General features: G+C 45.9%; 1 protein-coding gene across 2 annotated transcripts in view; it reads right to left on the reverse strand.

Moving 5' to 3' along the window:
• Positions 1 to 395: 395 nt before the first annotated feature.
• The window catches only part of AMFR (autocrine motility factor receptor), a 31,084-nt gene continuing 10,605 nt past the window's right edge, over positions 396 to 20,874 (reverse strand). The window contains exons 5-14 of one of the 2 annotated variants that reach the window (XM_051629239.1): positions 20,499 to 20,539; positions 19,586 to 19,718; positions 18,863 to 18,996; positions 17,369 to 17,479; positions 14,406 to 14,596; positions 12,684 to 12,787; positions 10,772 to 10,906; positions 9,626 to 9,709; positions 4,296 to 4,480; positions 396 to 1,924 (exon numbers count right to left, since the gene is read on the reverse strand). In XM_051629239.1, coding sequence (XP_051485199.1) covers positions 1,768 to 1,924; positions 4,296 to 4,480; positions 9,626 to 9,709; positions 10,772 to 10,906; positions 12,684 to 12,787; positions 14,406 to 14,596; positions 17,369 to 17,479; positions 18,863 to 18,996; positions 19,586 to 19,718; positions 20,499 to 20,539 — 1,275 coding nt within the window. In that variant the 3' untranslated portion in view covers positions 396 to 1,767. The remainder of the gene's footprint in view (positions 1,925 to 4,295; positions 4,481 to 9,625; positions 9,710 to 10,771; positions 10,907 to 12,683; positions 12,788 to 14,405; positions 14,597 to 17,368; positions 17,480 to 18,862; positions 18,997 to 19,585; positions 19,719 to 20,498; positions 20,540 to 20,874) is intronic. The other variant, XM_051629240.1, reaches the window with a different exon arrangement.

Genomic DNA, 20,874 nt, shown 5'->3' on the forward strand with positions numbered 1-20,874 from the left:
AAGAGGAACTCCAGGAAACCCAGACCCCCACGAAGGATTTCTCTGCTGTTTTCTCCTCTCCTGCCTTGTGCTGCACTGCTGCTTGAATCCAGACCCAAACCCTGTCCCATTCACACCTCCAGCAGCTCTCATCCCTCCCTCCTGCTGCCAGACAGTTCAAACCCCAACGTGATTTTTACAGCCCCTGAAGACACCACTTCTGCTGCCATTTCCACGTTCACAGCACAGCTGAATTCCAGTAGCAATTACCAACTCTGCAACCCCAGGCTTGGGAAAACGTTCCCAAAGGCAGCACTGGGGGACTGTGCTCCCTTCCTTCCCAACAGAAAGAGGGGGACCAAAGGGCAGGTGCTGCATTTACACTGAACACACAACAAGGACTCACACACCACAGATTTCCAAACAATTTCCAACACTGACCAAGATTTAATTTTTTTCCTTTTTTTTTTTTTTTTTAACAATAAGAACAAACCAGCTCTGAGCAAAACCAAAGACCTCAAATTAAAAAAAAAAGGAAAGAGATTTCTCTGAGGTTTACTAGTAGCATTGCAAGGTAAGGCTTCCCAAAGAGTTGAACTGAAATAAATTATTTCCAACTAAACATCGATGCAACTTCCCTCATTAAACTCACCTGCAGTGTCCTAAAAACCCAACAGTAAAAAAAGTTACCAGCAATTCTAGATAATACTGGGCTCCTTCCACTAGAATGCACTCTTCAGAAGTTTAAAAATTAAGTCACTGCCATGTAAAAAAAAAAATCAACTACACAGGCTGGCATCGGTGGCTCCAAGTGATCTCATGTCCAAAGGTCTCTAGAAAAAGCAGAGGTGGGGCTGCAGCCAGATGCCCCAGTGCCTCCAGTCTTTCCAAATCAACTCACGGTGAAGTTGTGGGGTTAAAAAGTGACATAAAAAGCAAGATAGTGGAGCTACCTCCATGAAGTCCCATCCGTGTTGGAGTCCAGACCAGGCAGGTTTTTCCTACCGTACTCCCCTGGTTTACAGTAACACTGAATGGCAGGGGCTGTAACCTCACCTGGTGTCCCCTCTTCTTCACTCCCTTCCCCTCAAGTCTTTCTTTTTTCCAGCCATAAAAGGCAAAGGAAAACTCTGCAGCCCTGGGAAGCAAACAGAGGCAGAGCTCTGCCAGGGAGGAAGAGCTGAGCAGCAGTAACCAAACTAGTTCCTGCTGGGATCGGTGCAGCAGCTCAGGAATTCCTTTGTTATCGCATCCAGTGGCCAGACAAGCTCCAGCCAAGCCAAGATCTGACCTTCCAGCCAGGCTGCCCCAGCCCTCAGACAACTTTTGGCTGTCAACAGGAACAGGGCTGCTGCTGCAAATTCCTAAGTTGCCTTCCCTCCTGGAATAACCCTCCCTGATCTCGAGCTGAACGTGGCAGTGCCCTCAGCAACCTGCACCCACAGCTGCCAATTCCACGCCCGTTTCCTCACTCCAGCTGCAGAAAACACACCTATGGTTTAGAAACTGCCTTTTGGCTGTGGAGGGGATCAATGTCACATAGAAAATATTTCGAAAAACAGGAAAAAAGGTTAATTTGTCAGCTGTCCAAAGAGCATTAGACCACATGCTTTGTACAGCAGCGAGGCATCCAGCTCCCGCGGCAGCACCGCCAGCTGAACTCTTCAAGTGACACTTTTCCTGCTGGGATAGAAAGCGCAGGGTTGGGGGTTGGTTTTGTTTTTTAAATTTGCCTTTCATTTATTCATTCCACATTGCTCACGAGGAGGAAGGAAGGGCAAGGAGATGCTAGGAGTTTTGTTGCATCTGAAGCCTCCGCTCGGCAGCGGCAGCCAGTGTCCGGCGGCGCAGGGCGACGGGGTCGGCGGATGCTCCCTCGGGTGGAGCTGAGGGCTTCTCTGTGCTCTGCTCCTCCTCCTCCTCAGAGGTCTTGTTTAAATAACGCCTGCAGGAGGAGAAAGGAGAAGGTTTTGGCTCTGGAAAAGACTTCAGTGGTACATCAGTGAAGCGAGGGATGTTGAGGGTGGGAAGAATCAGATGAAAAGCGCGCACAAACCACGTGCTCAAGTGAAAAAAGCTCGTGGAGCATCTGATCATCTGAGGAAAGGCTGGGAGAGCTGGGGCTGTTCAGCTTAGAGGAGACTATGGGGGGGGTCCTCATCATGCTGATCAATATCTACAGGGGGTGTCAGGAGGATGGGGCCAGACTCTGCTCAGGGGTGTCCAGTGACAGGACAAGGGGCAATGGGCACAAATTGGAGCTCAGAAGTTGAACCTGAACAGGAGAAAATACTTGACTGTGAGGGTGACAGAGCCCTGGGACAGGCTGCCCAGGGAGGCTGTGGAGTCTCCATCCCTGGAGACAATCCAAACCCACCTGGACGTGCTCCTGTGTCATCTGCTGTCCTGCTGGTTTGAATCAGGATGAAGCCAATTTTCTTTTTACTGTTTGTTTTGTTTTTCTTCGGGGAGCTCTTTTAATTAGCAGCAAGTTTTACAGGTAGCGAACTGATAACGCTGGAATGCTTTGTTACTGCTGGGATGCCAAGGTCACTTTGCTGAATCTGCAGCCTCATTTGCTAGGGGAGCAGAAGAGTCATATCTACAGCCCCCTCCTAGGGAGGAGTGGACTAGATGGACAGCAAAAGTGGCCAGAGATATTCCATCCCATGTACCTACATAAGCTCGGTGTAAGGTCAGGGATCACCGAAGTCAAACCCCTTCCTACTTCTTCTTCCCTTCTCTCCTGTCCATGGTTGGTATCCAGGAGGACTCCATCTATCCATCAGCATTGAACCCCAGGCTCCTGCACTCCTGATGCTCATCACTCTCTCCTCAGCTCCTGTCTGCCCTGCCACTCTCTCCAGCAGCTACGGGACATTCCGGAGCTGCTCACAGCTCAGGAGATGCCAGGGGAGTTGCTGGGGGGGGGAGGCAATAGGATTTTGCACATTCCTGAACACATTTGTATATAATTGTACATATTTTCTTATCATTAGTATCTAACTAAAACCGTCTAGTTTGGTTTTCAAGCCAGGAAGTCTCTCTATAATCTCTCTCCTTCCTTATTTGGCTGGGAGGGAATCGAGAGCTTGATTGTCACTGGTTCAACCCCAAGTCAAACTGCAACAGCTGCTCTAGCAGGGGGGGCTAGACTAGATGATCCCCAAAGGTCCCTTCCAACCCCCACCACTCTGTGAACCCTGTGCTATAACCCACAACAGAACCTGCAGAAGCTCTTGGTATTGTGCAAGATCCCTGGGCCAGTGGGAGGGAGCCAGTTCTGAAGGCCCTACTCTGAACTCAGAACTATTCCCTGAGGCTGCAGGTGAGTCCCTGAGTCTCTGTCCCCTTTTAAAACTCTGGCAGTGTCCACCACCAGTAGTCCCTCCCTGGGGCTGCAAAGTCCACAGTCAGGCAAAAATACAAGGAAGCAGCTGCCAGAGTTAACACCCCAATCAATTTTTACACTTGGTGCCAAAATACAGCAAAATTTGCAGTCCCACAGCTCTCCAGTGCAGGAAGAGAACCAGAAAACCAGAAAGTCAAAAATATTTTGTCTCCCTACATGACAGTTGTCAAAACATCAAGGAAAAATTCTTCTTGGAGCAAGGCTATTTATAGACAAACTCTAAAGAGGTGTCATACCCCCAGTTATTTATATGAAGGCATTTCAGTGTGGGGAAAAATCAAGAGTGTAGGTGGCCTGGTAACACCAAAGGACTCAGAACTCAGCATAGTTTGTGTAGAGCTTTCAAGTAGTCTCCCTGGGGCAACAGTTGTTAGAGATGCTAAAAACTTTCCTCTGCATCACTAAAGCACTTTTCCTTCTCTGTTTTCATCAGGAACTGGACACTAGTAAAGCTCCTGAACATGACTGGAACACATGTGAAAGAAGTTTGAGCTCTTAACACTTCTTACTAGTTGGGCTAAAGGGAACAGTTCGAGTTGGTCACACTCTCTTCAGCAGCATTGATGTGGTCAAACTAAAGATGACCAGAGGACTCTTTAACACAAAGTGTTACAGGCTCAGATTAAAGGCCACTGAAGCTGCAGAAACCATCCTCTGCCTTCAAAGAGCTTTCCATCAGCCCCTAGGATGCTGGGAATGTGTTGGGACACAAGGGCTATTTCAGAGTTGGGTTCACCAGCACCGGTTCTCCTAACCAGCACCCTGAGCCTGCTGTGGCACGTGTATTCATTCCTCATCCTATTTTTTGCATCACTCCAGGTTCTTGGTGGTCATAATCCATTTGAAACTCATTCTGGGGGACTACAACTGAGTGGCAAGGCTGGATTTCTAGGAAGGAACATACTTCCGAGCTTGCTGCAACAAGTCCTCCTTCCGCTGAACCAGCATCCGCTGCCTCTCGTCAGCTGACTTGGAGAAACGACTTCCCCTGGCCTCAAAATCTTCTGCTTCACTAGGCTCTGCTTCCATTTCATTCAATTCCACTGTTTCTTCCAGTCTGGAGTTGAGTTCAAGAGGCACTCTCTCAGTCTAGGAGAACAGGGGGGGGAAAAAAAACAACAAAGAAAAGAAGAAGTCATGACATCTCTGTAGGATTTGCTAAGAGGGCATCTTGGCATCAACCCAACAAGCTACAAAGAACTGTCCTCTTCTGAGGCACTGGAAGGAACCAGCCTCTCACCTGCTGTACCCAAATTCCCTTAGGCTCCTTTGAAAAACCCAGAACAAAGCTATTTCAAAAGAAATTCAAAGAGCCTGCATTCTAGAAAGCTGTCTCGTTGATGCCACGTTTGAAAATCATCTCAAAGGCAATCATTAATTACTCATAAATTAATGCTCTATGAAAAAAAATGGGGCATTTGAAATTTGCCAGCTTTGGCAGCTGACTGGATGAGCAATGCAACAGTAAAGAGTTGAAAGAGCAGAAATTCATATACTAAGGAAAGAATAGCAAGTGTGTTTGTTTGCAAGGAGGAGACGTGCTTGAGAAGGGAATTTGTGAGGCTTCAGGTCACCAAAATCAAAATTAGGGTCTATATGGGCTGCTGGAGCAAGCCTGGCAACTGTCCCAAGCCCAGTGTGTCAAGAAAAGAAGCTGGCAGCCCTGCACAGAGAAGCTCTTCACCCTTGTCAGCTGGCTGATGTGGACATAAGCATGGAGCTGGGGAACCAGCAGAGGTGAAGCAGCACATCCTCATCACCTCCTGTCACCTACAATCAGATCAGCTCTGCTATGGAAAAGCAAGATGTTACTAAGCATCAAGAAACAAATCACCTTCATGAAAGGCTTAAGGGTTTAGCCAGCATTTGGTATCCCAGGGATTACTCAAACAAGCAGCATGCAGCAGAGAGGTGCCCAGCACACCCCTGGCAGAATCTCCTGATTCTGCAGGAGAGAGATCCTGAAACTGCAATCCCAGAAGAGAGAGGGGGGCCACTTCCCAACTCTCATCCCTACAGAGCATGACATGGCATGATATGGAATATCCCGTTGGCCAGATTGGATCCATTGCTCTGGCTGTGCTCCCTGCCAACTCCTTATGCACCTGCACAAAAGCAGAGCACAGGGGAGCTGGAAAAGTCCTTGATTTCTTGGCAACAACTAAAAGCATCAGCGTGTTATCAATGTTCTCCCCATACCAAATCCCACCATGATCCAAAACATAGTGCTGTTCCAGCTACTAAGAAGAAAATCAGCTCTACCACAGCTGAAACCAGGACAGCAACACTGGGGGGTTCAGCAGGTGATGTGCAAAACAAGTTGAGTCATTCCAAAGCCCTGGAGATGTACAGTAACACCATCGCCCTGACACGCTGCCTTCAGAGAGCTCAAACCCAGACAAATGTCACTTCCCATCAACTAGGTGAGCCAGACAGGGATGCCAGGGACCAAGCTGGAGCAGCATGACCACTGCAGCCCCAAAAACAAGTACATCTTCTGCCTATTTTGGCAAAATTCCAGCGTGCTGGAGAAGGGTTTCCAGAATCACGCAGGCAAATGCACCGGGGTAACTGCTGGACTGCCTCAGAGCAATGCCACATCCCAAGGAAGGAAGGGAGAGCTCCACAGAATGATCCCATGGATTTTTGCCAGTGCCAGGACAACCTCAGCAGACCCAGAAGAACAGAGATGGAGCAACCTGATTGCTGCTCCCCATGAGCGCACATGGTGGGCATGCAAAAGGGACGCTCTGCTGGGTCAATCAGTGAGGACAAGGAGCAATGGGCACAAGCTGGAGCACAGGAGGGTCAAGTTAGACATGAGGAAAAAACCTCTTTACTGTGAGGGTAACAGAGCCCTGGGACAGGCTGCCCAGGGAGGTTGTGGAGTCTCCTTCTCTGGAGACCTTCCAAGCCCACCTGGACATGGTCCTGTGGGATCTGCTGTGGGTGACCCTGCTCTAGCAGGGAGTTGGACTAGAGGATCTTCAGAGGTCCCTTCCAACCCCCACCACTCTGTGGCTCTCAGGAATGCACTCACCATGGCTCATGTCCAGACAAAATCACTTTGTTTCATCCCCATAGCCACGTGTACCTGAAGATGCAAACTAGCTCACCCAAGGTTTTTTTTTATCCCCTACCATTACAAAGATGCAAAGGTCAATATCCACAGCCTGTCCTTCTACCTGAACACAAACACTGTTACTGTGGAGGTTTTAGAGACAAAAAAACTAATTAAAACTAATCAAACATCAGAACTGATTGCAGCCAAGGCTGTAAGAAGCCTCAGCAGGACAGGAGATCTCAGATTCAGAAAACTCTACACTGCAGAAATGACTCCTCCTTTGGGCTCCAAGGAAAAAAAAAAAGAGTTTGTTTCATGAAAGCCATGGGAGGCCTCAGAGGGGTCCCTAAATAGAGTCACCAACTACTTAAGCAGTGACAATAAACTGGAATCTCCAGGGGGAAGGGGGGCAAGAGCTGCACCAGGCAAGCTTCAGCTTCCCAACAGCAGCTTGAGAGTTAGGTCTGAGCAGTCCTACCCCACCTCCAGCCAGGAATACAAACCCAGAGAAACAAACACACAAGCCAAATTTCAATTATAATGCTTAGATACAGTTAGCACATGAAAACACAGGGTTAGAGAAAGGAGCTACAGCTGCTCTCAGATCTGTTCTTAGAGGGAATAACAGCAGAGGCAGAAAAGAAGGGAGGGAGGAATAGGATGGGGATGGAGAGTGAGGGTGGGGAGCATAAGGCACGTTTCATGAGAGCATTAGCATTTCAGAGCACAACTGGAGAGATGCTTGTGCTCAGCATCTTGTTGGGTGTGCAGGGCAGAAGTGTTGGAAGCTGTCAATGTTGGGAGCATTATCTCACAAACCTTTACCACAATTTATACCATGATGGTGCTCAGAGGTGTCTCAACTGCCCTTACATTACATCAGGACTGATGCCCCAAAACCATTAACTACACCTGGGGGGAAAAAAACTAATCAGTTATTATCTCTATCTTGAGATCTTTGGATTCCAAAGAATTAAGTCACAATATGATGTATGGCACAGAGGAGAACCTACTCATAAAGAAAGGTGGTTTTATTTGAGCATGTTAAGCTCCCCTAAGAAATGTTCTTTCCCACAAGCAGAACTCCAGTGGGTCTGGCACTTGCTGGAGACCTAGAAAAATTCTCAGGGGGTATTTTGATTTTAAAAAAAAGGAAGAAAAGAGATGAACACATGTAAAACTTACTCTAATGTTGCAGCACAAAGCAACTGGAGCTGCCACAGTCTCTCAGGGACTGTGTTATAAGGTGGGAAGTTATCTGTCCACTCTTTGGAAATTCATCTCACCCAGAGGAGATGATGATGGCTTCCTATGTCCCCTCCCACTTGCATTTAAAAAGCTTCCTTCTGAAAAAATCAAGCACAACCTCCTGCAGCAACTTGTTTGCTGCTAGACCTTTAACACAGACCAGAGTGTGACTGACAGTCTTTGGAAAGAAAAGAGAGCCCCTACAATATGCCAGGTACCCAGTTAAAAACTGAAATCAACATCAAAAAGACACAAAAGTGCCAGGAGTTTCCGAGAGGAAGGATGGCCCCAGGCTCCCAAGTCTTCTCTCCACAACAGAAATCCTCTCAATAGGAGGATGCAAGCTTGACTCCTAGGCAGACAGATCTCTGGGGCTGTCTAACAAGGGTGATCAGCTTGTTTGAAGCCAGCTCAAGTTATGAATGCACAAAGCATTTATGAGGCAGGAGCAGGACAGCAGCAACTGGAGCTTCCTTGAGACCACCCAGCAGCAAGCCTCTCTCCATGCACAGCAGCCTCAGCCTCCCACTTCAGCCTCTGCTTACAAATCCCATTTGGCACAGCAAACATCCCTCCAGGAAAACCTGCACAGAGGCCAGCAGTTCATCCCACAGGCACAGCCACCAGCAGCCCCACTCAGCTGTGGGAAATTCCCAACTGTTGGTGTGTCTCCAGGCTAACACTGTGCTATTATTCCCCGTCCAAACTGCCATTTGCTCCAACTCAAACACATCCTTGGAGCCAAGTGCTCAGATGTAACTCCAAGCAAGAAGTTGTCACTATGAAAGAGCACGTGTTCAAGGACATGATGGATGAACTCCCAGGTTTTCAAGCTCTGTTGTAGGAAGGACAGGGACACAGGCAGCGTTGGGCAGGAAGGAAGGTGAATACAACAGTCATTCAAAGTGAGACTTGAAGCCAACACCAAGCTAAGGAAATCTTAGAGGGAGGTTTTACTCAAAGAACAGAGAAAATGCCACCAAAACCTTCAAGTTAACCCAAAAAGTTACTGAACAGTTGGTAGGTCAAGGTTTTTCATTCCTGCAGTTCTGCATCTCCTACCCCAGGCTCTTCCCAAACACCTGGACCAAACCCCACCACTTCTTCAGCCTCCACTGCACCACCAAACCAAATGGAAGGTTTTTCTGTCTCCAAACCTGCTGAAAAGGGAACTGCCACAGTCCCACTGAAGGTGAGGAACAGGTTGCCTGTTCAGGTTATCAAAGGCTGCAGAGGCAGAAAGTCACACACCTCACAAATCCTCTCTCTGAGCAGCAGAAAGGGACCTTTATAAAACAGACCTTTGTGATTTTGCTACCACAGTCAGGGAAAACAAAAGCAGAACCAGCCCTTATTCTGCTTGCAGGCTATTTTTTTAGTTCTTCCTTCCACATTTTAACTAGCCCATGCTGGTTAATAAAGCCCTTGGTGAAGAAGAGCAAAACCCTTTCTTGTGCTTTTACACACAGAAGTGCTGTTATCTCTTGGCCCTGTTTCTATCCCACTCCCTTCACACCAAAGCTCCTCGTGTCTCCCAGTGCTTCTTCCAGAACACAAAAGAATCCTTACACCCTGAAGACAAACACTGCTCATTTTAAGGGAAGTGTCTGGATATGTGCAGAATGGGAAGAGCAGAGCATTTTGCTCTTCACATCCCACAGGTGAGCATGGGCCTGACCAGATGTGAACAGACATGATGTTCTGTGTGTCACCTGAGGGCACCTTCCTCCAAGGATGGAAAAGGAAAGCACACAGGTAGCTCTTTACAGGAGCACCATGCTGAAGCCTCCCTTCAGCTGTTCATTCTGGTGGAACATGCAAGGAAGGGCTGCCCCCGACCCGACCTGCTACAGAACCAGACACACTCATCTGTCCCAGCAGCTTCTAATTGGGATTTTGGCTCATTTTTGCTGCCAAATTACCTGGGTGACAGTTTCATTGTCCTCCTGATCAGTACTGTGCCATCCCACAGAGCTGTTCAGTGCAGGCCTGGTGCTGTCTGCACGCTGAAATGCAAACACCACGGGTTGACCACGGGGTGTGAAATGCTCAAGTGTGTTTTATCTCTGAACACAGTCAAACTCTGCCCTCTGCAACCCCACGTGCTGGCTCTAATTTAGGGAGAGCTAAGTTAGCAATAACCAGGATGCCCTGTGTTGAAAGAGAATTCTCTCTGCTTCCCCACAGGCAGGCTCCAAGATAACAGCACTATCTGATGTGTGCAGGACCAGAATTCAATATTCTCATTAACAGCAACATTGTCCCCAGACTGCTATACTGAAACCTGCCATCACTAATTAAGAACAAGGCATCATTTTGCTGACTACCTTCTTTGCAGAAAACCTCCCTAAGTGGTACAATTCAATTATCTGTCAGCAGAGAAATCAACTGGAAATGTTCTAAAGGCTCTGCACATGAGTGACTGAGAAGAGCTGCTTTGATTGAGCAAATATTTGTCTCTAGCCTAGCTAGGACATTTTCAGTGTCATTTTGGTACTGACTGAATAGACTGTATTTACAGAGATTTAAACAAAGAAAAAACAAACCCTAAGGTGTTTTTTTTACTAGAATTTGGCACTGTATCATGTGTTTTGAGACTCTATAGTCTTATGCACTTCATGCATCCTGCAGCCCAACCACATCAATCAGGTGCAAGCTCCAGGGCATGGGTTTTTAGAGTCAAAAAGGCTGACTTTTCTTCAGAAGGAAAATACCCTCTGTTACAAATGGATAATGCTACAGCACACCTGAGACCCAGTCAAAGGCATGAAAAGGCCTTCCAAAGGGCAGAGCAGGAAACAGATGGGTACACCTCAACCACACACCACCGTGAGACATTCTAATTCAGTCAGTTCCTGCAACATGGAAATAAAACCCACACCAGACTGCCAGAACTACTCAAGTGCTTCCAACACCTTCCTACAAGTAAAATCTGAAGGATAATATTGCATTCAGCAAAGCTGGATTCACCAGTGCTTCAACTTACCTCATTCCCCTCACTCATTATTAGCAGGCCTGGGAAGTAAGTGGTAAGAAAGTCACTTTAGGTGCACAGTTTTGTGACTTACCTGTGTGGGGAAAGGTACCTGGATACGTCCTTCTAGGATGTTGTCAGTGGTGATCTCTACAGAACGAGTTAGTTGCAGGTCCTGGAGAACTACATGATAAGGAACCTGAGGGAACATCTCCTGAATCTGATGGGCCTGGAGTAAAGAAGGTTTATACACTCAGTATCTGAAGCTATAAAAACTGTTAGCTGGTAAGTATCTAAAGAGAAACGAGATTTAAATAAATGAACAGCTCAGAAATGCTGTTTGTGATGTGATATATGATAGCCCATATGCAGAAAGAAAAACAAGAGAAAGAAAACCCACAATGGCACTGATTTCCAGGGCAGTATTTTCACTCCACTGAAGCCAACAGCAAAACTCCTGTGGTGAAACCCCATGGTCCTGAAAATTCATGGTGCTGATCAGTGCTTGTAGATGCACAAAGGCTTCAAAACCCCCTTTTTATGACAGCCTTTGAGAAAGATCTATATGAGTTTCATGAGTGACTGACAGATCAACTCTGGGGAAAAAGAAAAAAAAGGAAGAATTTTTTCTTCATCCCAACTGAAGAAATGATCCCAAGTGCCCAAATGGTACTGGTAAGGACAAGTGGATTAAGTTTTAATAAACTACTCTCTGCAGCCACCCTGCTCACAAACCAGTTTAATAGGGCCTTGAAGCTCAAGCAAATTAAACTGGGTTTTCAGGGAACTATTATTATTGAATTTCAAGGCACTTAAATAATATCCAAATTAAACAGATCAAAGAGGGCAGACAAATAATAATGCTTTTAGAGTCCAACAGCTAGACTTCATTAAATATTAAAATCTGTATTTTAACTAATGAGGAAAGCTCGGGGGGCATGAGAACTATAATAAGAAGGTTAGAAGGAGTTTTGAAAGCAAAGCAAGAAGTTATGCACCAGATGACAGTGAGTTTAAACACAAGCAACTCCAGCAAACCTATCTCTCCATTGCACCAACCTGTGACCAACTGATCTGGCATTTCACCCTCTGGCCTTTCCCATGAAATACTTCCCTAGGTTTTTTATTCAGTAACACAAAGGAGAATCTCCCTTGAAGTAGGGGTTTTACTATAAATTGCTACTGCATTCACTTTTAATCAGATGCCGTGCTAAGAAATCATTACTCCCCCTTAACACAAGCCCATTTGTGTCACTGTGTCCAGTAAAACCAAACTGACCTTAGGTGAAGAGTTCCTACATATTTAGCTAGTAAATCATCTGCCAACACCTTACCACGCCCTGCCCCAAGCCCCCTAAAAATTGTGCCCTTACCCTGTTGAGGCTTAAAGAGTTGTGAAGGCTCTGGGAGAGATCTCACACTCAGAAAATGTCTCTACTTTCAGGAGATCCCCCACTGAACATTTATTGACATGCCAGAGCACACAGTAGCTTTAAGAACTCAAAGGAATCAGCCACACCCTTCTCTTTTTGTACAACACGAGGTGGTTCTGCATGAAGCCAATAAACCTGGGATTTCATCCTCAACACTCCTATACTGAAAAAAACCAAGTTACAGAAAGGCTTTGATTTGGACCAACAGCTAAATTCTCTGGTTCCAGACTCACACCCTTTGCTACTACTGCAAGAGTGAAGTACTGAAAAAAGCTGAAGATGTTGCACTAAACAAGCTGAGAAAAGTCTGCCAATCAACACAGACAGTACATGTAATTTTTCTCCCCCTTTTCCCCACCTCCAGACCTCATTTTTGATGTTTGCACATTTAAACCAACGTGTAAGCCCTAATTTCACTAAAATAAAGCTTCTCACTCTCAAAACCAGCTTTCAAGTAGCATCTAAACATTGCTCTGACCCTCTTCCCCCTTATGTTCTCCATCTACGTGGATCTCTATCCCTCCCACAACACAAATAAGAAGGCTGAGGTGCAAACCATTAAAGCAGTCTTACCATAGCATTAAGCTGGGAATTGCTGGCTTGGGAAATGCCAAGGATGTTTGTAGTATGCATCACTTCTACTGAAAAACTGGGCAGCCAACTGGCAATTCGGGAGCCTAGGAATAAGAAAACACCAAGAAAGTCAAGCAAGATCATGAGGATCTCAGCAGGTGAGGTTCTTCTACATATTATTTAACTCCTCACATTTCCACAAGGTACGTATGGGGAATTCTGCAGTGCAATCCATCCCAAAGGTCTCCCAAACATGGAGATGGCTGGAATACATCAGGAAGTGCTGATAACCTTCTTTAAACACACTGTGGCTCAATGACCTGAGGGCCAGAAGAGGATCAAGAGATCCTCTTGTTTTAATACTCCCATGAAAGAGAAAACTAAAATAATCCATAGCCAAATTCAGTTCTGGAATACATGAATAACTTCAGCAATTCTACTAAAAAGCAGGCCAGCTCCTAAAGAAGGTCCCATAATGGGTCAGCTGGACATGGCTGGCATCACTGAGAAAGTATTTCTACAAAGGGACACAGAGGAAGTGAATAAAGTGACTGGTGCAACTGTGTCCTTAGGGCCAGAGTGGCTGGCTCCCTCCTCCTGCCTTTCCATTTCATCAAACACAGGATTAGCTCCATGGAACTTCTCCTTCTGTCTCCACAGTAATTTTGCAAGCTTCCAAGCCACAGGAGAGCATGGGGGAGGACAGCTATCAAAAACCAGAGTGGTATTCTAAATATAAATGTCCTTTGGGGACCTAAAGCACCTCCAAAGTGGGAGCCATGCAAGAAGCTATCAGCCAGTCTCCGTGTACCTAGAAATGTGTGACCCTTCTCTGCTCATTATCCTCCTCCCACAAACTCCAAAAATTGCAAAACCAGCACAGCTGAAGAAGGGGTCACTACAAAACTTTGCAGCATCTCAGCTACATCATGGAAGCTCCATAAGGACAGAGCCCAAAGCTGAACATTTGCTCTAGCGAAACCTACTGAGATGCAGCAAGACTGCCATCAAAAATCTGGGAAACTGTGGAAGACAAGCACACACCAACACCAAAACTGTAAAATTTGGGAAGATAAGCAGCAGATGTTGCCTCTTTCAGAACAAGTCTCTTTGAAGGCACAGAGCTCACCAGGGTCTGAAATCACAGCTGCTTTGGGAGTAGTTAGAACACACCCCTGAAGTCGCTGCCACCGACATGTAAAACCACTCTGGTTACATCAGCCCATCTAAGAATCAGCTTCTGCACCTGACTGAGCCCTGCAGGTTTCTTGTCAACTGAATGACAAGAGGAGTTCTGACAACCTCAGGTTAGCTAGAGGCAAGGGAAAGATCAACCTTTAGACTGCATCACCAAGTTGTTTTTCTCTTTGACTGTCACTGATTTACCAGCCACCCAGCAGCAAAACAGGACACATGGATTTCCCATCCAGCTGATCCACATGGCACACAAGGAATAAACACCAGCATTAAAGCTGCTAACCACAACAAACCAAGGAACAGGGGGGACTTGGGCAAAGTCTTTCAAGAAATCTCCATAGCTCTGGACAGCCTCAGAGACACTACTCTGAGCTCCTGCAAAAGAACTGTAAGAAATACACGTGTCTGACAAGCTCAAGTAGAGGCAGAGCAAGTTTTGATTGAAGCATGGACAGAATTCCCTCTGGAGGCTGTTCCCTTCATTTATTTGGACAACAGCACCAGATGTCAAACTGCTCAGCTCACCATCAAAGTGGAAGAAGTGATTGTGCTGGTTCAAACGTGGTCTGCCTTCTGCTACTGCCACGGGGCCCAGGTTCTCATCCAGGTTTTCCCTTTGGTGATCCTCCCTCACATGATGGCTGTCAGTGATGTTAAGAGACATTCTGCAGGTGGGGCAAGATGTATCTTGTTCCAGCCAGGACCGCAGGCAGGAGCTGACAGGAAACAGTGACATGATGGTGAACTTGCAGCCTTTTTCCAAGACAGCAGCAGCAGGAGTTCACCAAGCAGCTGTAGCATAATTCTGCACAGAATCCCACCACATGGACTGCTCAGAGAGAATTTGTGAGGTGCATCTGATGAGCTCCCAATGAACTCTGGCACAGGTTCCTTCCTTCTTTCAGCTGAAAACACTCAAGTGTTCCCTTTTTAGAAACAAGCATGCAGATTTATCACAAACTGAAAATGCCTCTCCAAGTTTCTTGTCCTAGCTCAGAACAAGCAAGTTTTGCCTGGAAGGAGAAACAAAAGAGTTTCTCCTCTCTCATCAGCCACAGCTGAAAAAGGACAAAAAACAACTGGGCAAGTATTTTAAATAGTTCTGCCAGTGTGATGTGGCAATGGCACCTCCAAATCAATACCCAAATCACCACCAAAGTGAGCACCACACTGGGAACTCTGTTTAGAGGGTTATGATTAATGGCAGCCAGTGCTGTGACAACCTTCACTTCAACCTGAACATTTGCTGTCTTGTAGAAAATGAGAAGTATTTGAAATGCAGATTTCAACACTCAGAGCTGTGCCTACTTTTTGATACGACCCAGTTTTTGGTATGTTAAACCTGATTTTCAGTCTGGAAGAACCCAGTTTCACAGAACTGAACACATCTACATGCTTGCAGGGTGGGTTTGTTGGGGTTTTTCTTTCCCCAACAAAAGCTCTCTAAACACTTCAGGGAAGTACAGAAAAATAAAAAGTCAAATACATCTGTGTCCCAAATTGTGTATTTGCAAATGGGGTAAAGAAACAGATTACAGGTTTGGGCTGACAGAGCTAGGAAAAAGCCTTTTCCTTCCTCCCCCCATGGAAAAAGCAGGATTATAGCAAAGTCAAGGACAGAAATATTGTCAAAGTATTTTTCATAATATTTAAATGGAGGGATACAGTGTTCAGAAATTACAGTGATGGGTTTCCCAGGAACAACCAAAGCACTACAATAAAAAAAGAATCTACTATCTGCCAGCACCTTGGTCACCAGCACAGCCAGCACTTCAGCCCTGCTGATGCTGTCCAACTTCATCACTGCAGCAAAGCCACCCTGCACACAGCAAGCTCAAATCCCTGCCACCATCAGGCTGGAAAGGTCACTTGTGAAACACCAGGAGTGACACAAGGTACCACCAACACTGCTGCTCCTCAGTGCCTCAACCACTGAGATACTGGAATGGACAGGAATCCTTCTCAGCCCACATCAGCACCAAGCCCTGGGGGCTCACGTGGCTACACACACTGTGCTCTGCACCAGAAGGGCTCAGTCACCTCAGCAGGAGCAGGACTAACAACAGGTCAAGGCTGGCAACATCTCAGCAACAACTCTTGAAATGGATTGCATCCTAAAAGATAGAGAGCTTCAAAAGAGCCAAAAATATTCAGACACCCACTCCCCTGAAACTTGCTTAATATTTAGGCATAGAGTTGATCTCAGCCACGTGAATCTTTCCTGTCATCTTCTCTTCTACTCCAGATAAAAAAATCCCATGTAAATGAGAATGGACACAGTATTTAGCTTGTTGTCAAAATCACCAGGCTTTTATGAAGAGAGAAACCATTCTTAGGTTGTAAATAGGGTTTTAATAACATCTGCTCTTATGTGCTCATATAAGTCACCCACTGTAACGTGTTCCCTCCCTGAATGCAGCAAAGAGCTAAGTGTAACAGCTTCAGAAAAAAAAAAAATCCAACCAGATCCTTTTAGATACAAAGAGAACAACTTTCTGAAGACCCTGGGCTTCTCAAGTGCTCAGCAGGTGATTAAATATTCATACAACTCAGCAGCACTGGAAGAGGAGTTTCTGCTACAGAGGCACATTATCTCATTAGTGACTTCTTGGAACACAGATAAATATTTATGGCAAGGTTTGTGATAAATGACAACAAATAGCACATAGATTATAACCTCTGGTTTGACAGTTACCAGGAAAGTAAAAAGCTATTTGCAGAAAGTAACTCGCTCATGTGACACCAGAGGGACTATTTAACTGACTCTGCATGTTAATCACACAGCACTTCAGAAACTCCTGATTCAGTCCCCAGATCTCCTTCCACTTTTAAGCACAAGCATGAAAATGTAAGCACTGCTACAAAAGCTCTAAGGAAAGGTGCATTTAGCCCAGAAAACTGTCTCCATAAGCATCTGCTAATAGTCCTCACTGAGTGAGCCTAGGATTCCCTGGCCAAGAGCCTCCCAGTTCCAGCTACAGGTGCTTTAGGGACCTCTACAGCTAAATTTGGTCATCATTTATAACACCTCTGATGGACTTATCCCCCATGAAATCATATCATCAGACCTGGCCTCCACAACTGCCCTGGAGGACTCATCACCATGCAAGGATGCACTATAAGAAAACACTCCTCGTTCTCTCTTCAAGCCAAGAGTCTTTCAACTATCTGGAAGTTAAGGATCTAACTCCCAACTTTTCTTCCTCACCTGAAAAATCAACACAGCCTCATGGGAGAGGTGATGGACAGGTTAAAGCAAGGGGAAGAGGAGTGTGCTTTACCAAGCAGTACACAGCAAGGCAGGGTACAGACTTGCAGCTGAAACACCATAACTCAACACCATCTACCTGCTGGTTGTGAAAACATGCCCACTTAAGTCTGGGGGATGCACCAGATGAGACAATTCAAACATCAAAACGACTGAAGTGAACCTGACTTGTATTTTGCTCTTAGGGGCAGACCAAGATGAAGGAGCCCCAGGAACATACTTGTGGAAGAGGTGTCCACAGGGGAGCTTCCGTGCAGATTGCATGGAGTCCCAGCAGATGGCACAGTCGTCGTTATTGGCTGCCAACTCCTCCGGGGTTGCAACTGCAAACCTGCAAAGGAAGGAAGGGACTCAAATCATCATCACATCAGCTCAGCAAGGCCTCCACATTAACTTTTCCCTGGGAGAGGTGTGGGAACAGGTTTGCTATTTCCCCCCCCCCAACTCAAATTCTCCAGGCACACACACACATGCCTCCTGTGCCTTCCTCCAGGCTGATCTTTTTGCACATCTCTGCATCCATCCTAGGTTCAAAGAGCTCTGACCTAGTATCTTTCAAGTATGATCATCAGGTTGAGAACCTCAAATTATAACTTGTCTGGATCTGGCTTATGTAATTTTTCTAAATGAGTTTTAATAGCTGTACCCATTATAATGTCTTCCTGGGATCACAAGCATTTTTAGTCTAATTTTGGCCTCAGATTTTGCCAACCCTCATTTGTCTTGGATTTTTTTGGTCTTTTTTTAACCTAGAGTGCCATGCAAGCAGCTACTACATTGCATCCAAACACCAACAATTTAGAGATGACCAGTATAACAACTTTTCAAAGTATTGCTGGTGTGGAATTTACCTGAAAAACAACTACCCCAATGCAGGAAGCTTGCTTAGCAGCTCCAGAAAGAAGCCAAACTGTGGTTCCTCCAGAACAATCAGAATGACCAAAGTACATCAAGCTGCTCAGACAAGAAGCCTGAGACACTTGTGAGCAGCTTAAAGGGGTTTAGTAGCCACAGATCTTACTGAAAAGAAACAATGCATTGTGGATGAACTTTATGACACAGCCCTTCACCTGATTTTATAGCCACTAATGAAATGACTTTTCACAAAGCAGACATTGGGAATTCCTAGAGAAGTTAGTCTTTTCCACCTGGACTGGAGCAGTAAGCATCAGAGCTAGTCAAGCCCACTGCAGTCCATGATGAAAATGGCACAACGATGTAGAGGAAGAGTAAAGCTCCCTGTTGCTCTTAAAATTATTAAGGACACAGCTGAATTATGAAAAGGTTGGATCAGAGATGCAGTAGTATCTGGCCCAATCCTAGGCCTCTTGATTTCTCCATTTTGCCTCAGTACACGGAGACTGCCTAAAGTGATGCCAAGTTGCTCTCAGCTCCACTATAAGTAGAGAGTCTGTTCAGAGCTGGCTTCAGGCTTAATAAATACATACTTAAAGCTGAGCAGGTTTTAATTAATATTTTGATTTCATTTCAGGCAGTAAATTAACAGTATGGCCTAATGAAATTAAGACCATTTATTTCTATCATAGCTGAAGCCAACATGTGACAAGTGAGACAAGCAGAGCTCTGCAGAGCTTATGTCACCCCACCAGGGTAGGATACAAGAGAGGAATGAAAGTAAAGGAATCTCAGGTTTCCTTATCAGGATCCTCTCTCCAAGATCCAGGTCAAGATCCCAGAGAGTCAAGAGGCTCACCTAGCTTCCATGTTCCCAACCACACGCAGGTAGTTCTTGTGCCTCCGAATCCTTCGCTGGACCTCGTGGAACAGGTAGCGCAGCTGCATGAAAATCACCAGGCTGGCCATGGACAGCCAGATATTGCCAAACAGCTGTGGGGAAAAACAAGACCAGGGATTAGAGACAAACCCCGTGGGAAACTAAAAAGAGTCCTCCAGGTGAAACTGCATCAGGTCTCAAGAGAAAAGGAAGCCAAGAAGCCAGCACTGAAGAGCTTTTCTCCTGTTGAGAGCAGACGTTGGCAGGTGTCACTGCCCAGTGCCATCCTTGGACACAACTGCTGCAGAAGAGCAGTCACAGTGAGATGAGACATGAGGAGGAAATTCTTGAGTGTGAGGGTGGTGAGACCCTGGCCCAGGTTGCCCAGGGAAGCTGTGGCTGCAGTGGGCTTGAAGCTGTGGCTGCCCATCCCTGGCAGTGTTGAAGGGCAGGTTGGATGGGGCTTGGAGCAACCTGGGCTGGTGGGAGGTGTCCCTGCCCATGCAGGGGGCTGGATCTAGATGATCTTTAAGGTCCCTTCCAACCCAAACCATTCCATGATTCTATGATTAAAATAACTTCTCTGTAATACTTGGTTCATAATGTAAGCAAAGAGAAAAAAAATATACAAAATACATACTCCCCATGCCCTTCATCCTAAGGCCAGTCTATATGCTTAACATGATATCCAGTATTTCATACCAGCATATGAATATGATGCATCAAGTCCAGGGAAAGCAAGGTTAGCTCCATGACAAAATCTGTGTAGTAGACATAAGTGCCTTTGCCCTCCCACGTTCCTTCATGGTTCAGATCCCAGAGATGAATTACATATCTGCAAGAGCAAGAAGATTCACATTATTCTGTCTTTGTTGTTGAACTGCATCTCTAGCATCCAAACTGTTTTCTCCATTTTTCCAACAACTTCCGTATATGGATCCTTTGCCCTTCTGAAGCCCAGTGCCTACCCTGTGCTTGCCTGTGGGGCTTTTTTTGTTTTACATAATGTTACTAGTTTCAAACAGCAACATTTTGAAAAAGCAAAAAACAATCCATGGGTAAGCCCACACTGGCACTACAGACACCACCAGCTGAGAGAGATGCAGCATTTGCTAAAAACTCCTGCATGTACCAGAAGCAAATCATGGGACTGTAGTAGGTACAGACCCATTTTTCAGCACGTCAGGTGTTTCTCTGACCCAAAATGCCAATAGTGACCTGGACAAAGAGGATCTGTGCTACACATCATGTCCTCCATACATACACACACATGCATTACAGATACACAGGCATGCTGCTTTTTCAAAGCAAAAAGTTCTGGAGATGAAGATCTTAAAAGGAACCCAGCAGGATAATGTTAAGTGGCATCTATCAACCCTGACACAGCAGCACCAGCCCACTGCAATCCACACCTCAAGCTACCAGCACCCACCAAAGCTATCCATGCATTGAAGAATTTGTGCTTAAAAATAGCAGAGGCTAAAGGTAACCACCTCTGCCCACCTCCAAGCAGGCTGTTGCAATTCAACAAGGTAATTACACAGACCTCTTGAATCAACATGCCATAAGCACTGCCTTCTTGAACAACCACACTGCAAAACAATCAGGTACTCACCGTAAAATCACGTGAGCAGTTCTGACTGTCACCAGCAGAGACTGCAGAAGAGGGGAGGAAAAAGAAAGAAGAAACTATGTCAACATTCTGGCAGGGACAGTGGGTCCAGAGGCAGGAGTTCTAACACAAAAATGCATTTATTGCAGCTCAACAAGTTCCTGTGAACCCATGGTCAGCAGAGATGATGGTGTGCACAATATACCTGGGACAAACATGAAGCTTATCAATAAATGTAGCAGAAATTGTTCACAGTGCCCTTGGAGCAGCCATGAGCATCCCTGCTGTTAAGCCTCATTTTTACCCCCACTACTTAGGACAGAACATTTTTTTTTCATTCTTATCACTCAGGGATGTTGAGACCACAATCCCACTACTA

The sequence above is a fragment of the Apus apus genome, chromosome 11, assembly GCF_020740795.1.
Source record: "Apus apus isolate bApuApu2 chromosome 11, bApuApu2.pri.cur, whole genome shotgun sequence".
NCBI classification, from domain to species: domain Eukaryota; kingdom Metazoa; phylum Chordata; class Aves; order Apodiformes; family Apodidae; genus Apus; species Apus apus.